The sequence below is a fragment of the Mastomys coucha genome, unplaced genomic scaffold (genome assembly GCF_008632895.1).
Source record: "Mastomys coucha isolate ucsf_1 unplaced genomic scaffold, UCSF_Mcou_1 pScaffold22, whole genome shotgun sequence".
Taxonomy (NCBI): domain Eukaryota; kingdom Metazoa; phylum Chordata; class Mammalia; order Rodentia; family Muridae; genus Mastomys; species Mastomys coucha.
Window position 1 is genome coordinate 129,279,773 of NW_022196905.1, and position 5,891 is coordinate 129,285,663.

The 5,891-nt window shown below is 46.4% G+C and overlaps 1 protein-coding gene across 3 annotated transcripts in view; it reads left to right on the forward strand.

The window, feature by feature from the left end:
• The window catches only part of Trim50 (tripartite motif containing 50), a 17,502-nt gene that overhangs the window by 9,439 nt on the left and 2,172 nt on the right, over positions 1–5,891 (forward strand). Inside the window, exons 3-4 of one of the 3 annotated variants that reach the window (XM_031338203.1) lie at positions 3,531–3,761; positions 3,850–3,872. In XM_031338203.1, coding sequence (XP_031194063.1) covers positions 3,531–3,761; positions 3,850–3,872 — 254 coding nt within the window. Of the gene's footprint in view, positions 1–3,530; positions 3,762–3,849; positions 3,906–5,891 lie in introns of all 3 variants that reach the window. The other 2 variants (XM_031338204.1, XM_031338205.1) reach the window with 2 other exon arrangements.

The following is a 5,891-nucleotide window of genomic DNA, read 5'->3' on the forward strand; positions in this document are numbered from 1 at the left end:
AATCCCATACTATTTTTCCTATTAGAACAAGTTTTTATTTCAATGAAAACAGGAAAGTGTAGCTTAAACACAGAGAATGTGTACACTATGTTTTCAATACATAACAGCTGCAAATGCAAACCAAACAGTCCTGAAGATAATTTTAATATTTTATTTAACTTTATCTTATGTGCATTAGTGTAAGGGTGTCAGATCTCTTGGAATTGGTGCTACAGACAGTTGTGAGGTGCCATGTGGGTGCTGGGAATTGAACCCAGGTCTTTTGGAAGAGCAGACAGTAATAATAAAAAGTGACAGTCTCAACTCTTTTTTTTTTTTTTTTTTTTTTCATTTTTCGAGACAGGGTTTCTCTGTGTAGCCCTGGCTGTCCTGGAACTCCCTCTGTAGACCAGGCTGGCCTTGAACTCAGAAATCCACCTGCCTCTGCCTCCCAAGTGCTGGGATTAAAGGCATGTGCCACCACTGCTTGGCGACAGTCTCAATTCTTTTTTTTTTTTAAAGAGATTTATTTTATTTATGTGTATGAGTACATTGTAGCTGTACAGATGGCCATGAGCCATCATGTGTGTGGCTGGTGGGAATTGAACTCAGGACCTCTGCCAGCCCCACTAGCTCTGGTGTAATTCACTGTAGCTATCTTCAGATGCACCAGAAGAGGGCGTCAGATCTTATTATGGGCGGTTGTGAGTCACCATGTGGTTAGTTGCTGGGATCCAAACTCAGGACTTTTGGAAGAGCAGTCAGTGTTCTTACCCGTTGAGCCATCTCGCCAGTCTCAATTCTTAAAATCCGGGAACAGTAGAATATAGAGAGCTCAACCCCCAAGGGAGGTTATTTCTCGATTTGGGTGAGGTTGTAGGTTGGAGGAGTCACCATGTCTTGAGGGACAGTTTATTTCCCCCCATCAATAAGGACTTCTCGGGTCATTTTGTGGAACTAGACAATGACCAAGCAAAGCACATTCTAAGAATGTTTAATTACATATCCATTTTGTCCTCTGTTTTAAAATTTCACTCACACTATGGACTAAAACGAATTTGGTCTAACTTAACAGTTTTCATTTATATGACCCGTCTTTGTTACTGTCCTATTACTGTGAAGGGACATCATGACCAAGGCAACTCTTTTTTTTTTTTTTTTTTTAAGATGTATTTATTTCATGTATATGAGTACATTGTTGCTTTCTTCAGACACACCAGAAGAGGGCATCAAATCCCACTGCAGATGGTTGTGAGCCACCATGTGGTTGCTGGGAATTGAACTCAGGACCTCTGGAAAAGTAGTCAGTGCTCTTAACCGCTGAGCCATCTCTCCAGACACCAAGGTAACTCTTATAAAAGAAAGCATTTAATTTGGGGCTTCCTTATAAAGGGTTAGCCCATGCTCATCATGTTTGGAAGATTCGGACATGGCACTGGAGCAGTAGATCACAGCTCTACATCCTGATCCACATGTGGCAGAGGAGGGAGCAAGAGGGCAGGGACAGAGACAGAGAGGGAGACAGAACACACTGGGTCTAGCTTGGGGTCTTGAAACCTCAAAGTGCACTCTCAGTTACACACCTCCTCTAACAAAGCCAAACCTCCTAATCCTTCTGTCTTAGTTGGGGTTTCATTGCTGTGAACTGACACCAGGACCAAGGCAACTCTTATGAGGACAACATTTAACTGGGACTGGCTTACAGGTTCAGAAGTTCAGTCCATTATCAAGACAGGAGCATGGCAGTGCTCAGGCAGGCATGGCGCAGGAGGAGCTGAGAGTTCCACCTCTTCATCTGAAGGCCTCTAGGAGAAGACTGTCTCCCATGTGGCTAGGGAGAGGGTCTCATTGCCCACGCCCACAATGACACACTTCCTCCAACAAGGCCACACCTCCTAATAGTGCCACTCCCTGGCCCAAGCATATGGAAACCACCACACCTTCTCAAACAGTTCCATTCCCTGGTGACTAAGCACTCACATACATAAACCTATAGAGGCCATTCTTATTCTCATTCATAAACCAATTTGGTGCCACGTGAAATTGAAGGTGTAGAAATGAGTCAACAGTTAAGAATCTGGCTTTTTGAGACAGGGTTTTCTCTCTGTGTAGCCCTGGCTGTCCTGGATTTGCTTTGTAGACCAGGCTAGCCTTGAACTCACAGAGCTCTGCCTGCCTCTGCCTCCCCAGTGCCTCTGTGAGCATCAGAAACATGTGCGCTGTATATGCTTGCATGCAGGCAAAGCACTCATGAAGTAACAAAGACCTCAGGCATAGATTACTTTGATATATATGAGTGTTCTGCCTGCATGCATGTATATACATACACCACGTAGATTTCTGGTGTTGACAGAGGATAGAAGAAGGTGTCAGATCTCCTGGGACTGGAATTACACACAGTTGTGAGCCGTCAGTAGGTACTAGGAATTAAATCCAGGTCCTCTACAAGAGCAACAAGTGCTCTTAACATCTCTTTAGCCACAATAAATAAGTCTAAAAAGAAGACAAAAACAAAACCCAGAAACAGTGTCTATTTCTTATTCTTTTCTCTCCTTTCTTTCTTTCTTCCTTTCTTTCTTTCTTTCTTTCTTTTTTCTTTTGTTTGTTTTTTGTTGTTGTTGTTGTTGTTTGTTTTTTGTTTGAGATAGGGCCTCTTTATGTAACCCTGCCTGTCTTGGAACTCACAATATAGACCAGGCTAGCCTTGAACTCACAGAGATCTTCCTGCCTCTGCCTCCTGCATGTTGGAATTAAAGGTGCCCACCCCACCCACCCCAGTGCACAGCAAAACAAAATGTGCAATGATGACTCAATGAAAAATGTCTAGTGATGACTCAGCAAAAGTCCAACTGTCTTCAGTTGGCTAAGCATGAAGAAAAAAAATAATAAGTCAGGAGTGGTGGTGTACACCTTTAATCCCAGCACTTGGGAGGCAGAGGCAGGCAGATCTCTGAGTTTGAGGCCAGCCTGGTCTACAGAGTGAGTTCCAGGACAGGCAGAGCTACACAGAGGAATTGTGTCTCAGAAAACCAAATAAATAAATAAATAAATAAATCCAAACATAACCAAGGCAAACCATGACCCAGTAAAAGAGCACATCATGACTCAATAACAATAAAAAAAGATAAAAGCATGGCTCAGTCGCCCCCCAACTCAAACTATGACTCAGTAAAAATAGCCAAACTAATTCAGTAGACCTCCAAAGTCAGACTCAGCCAAATCACCACCAATGGCTTAGCTGAACTGCCAATCATAAGCACACACCGGCTATTGTAGGGTTACAGGGTTAGGATCAGGGTCAGGGCTAGGAATTGAGTAAGGTACTTAGCATCCTTGAGGCCCAAGCTCAATCTCCAATACTGCAAACAATTTAAAAATATAAAATAGAAGCCAGTCACCTCTAGGGCTCCCATGAACCCAATACTGTCATCAGCCCACCTGGCATCTAGGATGAGCCCCTTCAAATAGGCCAGAAAGATAGGCCCTGGGGATGCTATGACCAGCCATTCAGCTCTGTTGTGGCTGCACTGTGTCTGGCCCTCCTGTCTTAGAATGAGTCTGACGTCTTCAGTTGGGTGATCCGAAGAGAGTTCCAGGAGCTGCACCACCTGGTGGATGAAGAGAAAGCCCGCTGCCTGGAGGGGCTAGAGGGCCACACTCGTGGCCTGGTGGCCTCTCTAGACATGCAGCTGGAGCAGGCTCAGGGTACTCACGAGCGACTGGCCCAGGCTGAGCAGGTGCTGGAGCAGTTTGGGAATGAGAGTCACCATGAGTTCATCCGGGTGAGTGGACAAGAGTGTGGTCCCCAGCTTTCTCCTCAACAATGCATAGTTTGAACACAGTAGTAACCCTGTCTTCTCTTTCTTCCAGAAGTTCCACTCCATGACCTCCAGGTAACAAACTCAACTGAAGCTGCTGGGAGACAGGTCAGCCAGTGTGTCCAGTTGCTGGGGCACAGGCATCTCATCTCCATGGTTCATTCATGTGGTCTAGCCCTAAGCTGCTCCCCATGTGTGTCTGTCACTGAGCACAAGGAAAATAATGCTAGTCAAGTGCCTGCCATCAGGGTTCTCACAGACCAGTTGTGCAGACTGGTCCATCTCTGTGGTAGCTATGGCAACAGATATTGCCTCAAGCTATGATGACGCTGTGGGCAAAAGGTGATGGCCAGGGACTGTTGTGACAGCTGAGGCCAATGTGCAGGCAGGCAGAGAAACGAGAGTGAGGCGTGTGCAGAGCACAGGATGTGGTAAAGTTCATCCAAGGAGTCAACTGTTATGTGTGAGGAAGGGGAGAGGAGATAGAAGAGGCAGGGAAAACCAGAATGAGGGGACCTTGACGTACACTCTTCAAACCTTGGAAGGGGAAAGTTAGTGAGTGCTGGAAAACTCAACAGTTCCTGAGCCCACCCTGACCATGTGTGGCTCCTTGTTATCTTTCTTCGTAATTCTTATTTTATGTGTATGAGTGTTTTACCTGCATGTATGTCAGTGTGAAGAGCCCACAGAAGCCAGAAGACAGCATTGGATTCCCAGGAACTGGAATTGTAAGGTGACTGGTTGTAAGCTGCCATCGAACCTGGGTCCTCTAGAAGACTGGCCAGTGTTCTTAACCACTTATCCAGCTACCTCTCTAGTTTTCTTCATGTGTTGGTGTGCATGCACATTTATGGGTGTGGAGGCCAGAAGCCAGCCCTGGCTGTTGTAAAGACACTGTCCAGTTTGAGTTTTTGTTTTTTGTTTTTGAGATAGGTTCTCTCACTAGTCTGGGGCTCACCAAGTAGGCTAGGCTGACTGGTCAGAGAGCCCCAGGGATTTGTCTGTCTCTGCTTTCCTGGTATTTACTGCACTTGGCTTTTTAGATTTACCCTTTTATTTTATGTGATGTTGTGCATGCATGTCTGTGTACCAATTGTGTGCTCCATGAGTGAAGAGGTCAGAAGAGGGAGATGGATCCTGGGGAACTGGAGTTGCAGGCAGTTGTCACCTGCCCTGTGTATGTATGCTGGCAACTGAACCCAGGTCCTCTGCAAGAGCAACAAGTGCTCTTACCAGTGAGCCATCTCTTTAGCTACCATGACCAGTGGGTTCTGGGGACTGAACTCAGGTCTCCACTCTTGTCAGGCAGACAGTTTACCCATTGAGCTACCTCCTGGCCTGCCCTCCTGGTTTTCTTTAGTCTTTAGAGTCACGTGCCTACAGAGCACAGATAGAAATGAACAGACAATTTGCTGGGAGCAGAATCAGGTCACCTGATGTAGTGGGTCTCAGGTGTCAACACATGTGAGAAGCACCTTGCAGGCTGGCTAATACACAGCACACAACTTTCCCAGGGTGATCAGTTTCTGATGAGCAGATCTGGGGCAGGGCCTAAGGATCTGCATCTCTAACCAGTTCCCAGGAAAGCTAGACTTATTTCCCCAGACCGACACTCTGTGAACACCTGTGGTCTTGGTGACCTTGCCTCGTGGAAACCACGTTACCTGATGCAAATGACTAAGGGAGGAAAGGTTTATTCGGTTTCACGTGGCTATTATTCCATCATGGCCAGGGAGGTGTGACAGTATTCATGGCTTGTGCAAGTGCTGGCAGATAGGAAGTAGAGAGACAAAACTGAAGCCAGAAGTGGGGACAACCTTCAAAGACTTATTTCCACCTGCCAGGCCCCACCTCTGTCTAAAGAGTCCTGCTAGCTGGGGACCAAATTTCAGAACCTGAGCCCATGGAAGACACTTCCAAGTCTATCCATAACAGCAGCTGTGTGGCACCCCCACTGTGTGCTATGGCGTGGCTCTGGAAATGGAGAGAGGACAAGTTCACAGACACACAGACAGAAAAGCTGGGTCGAGCCGGGCGTGGTGGCGCACGCCTTTAATCCCAGCACTTGGGAGGCAGAGGCAGGCGGATTTCTGA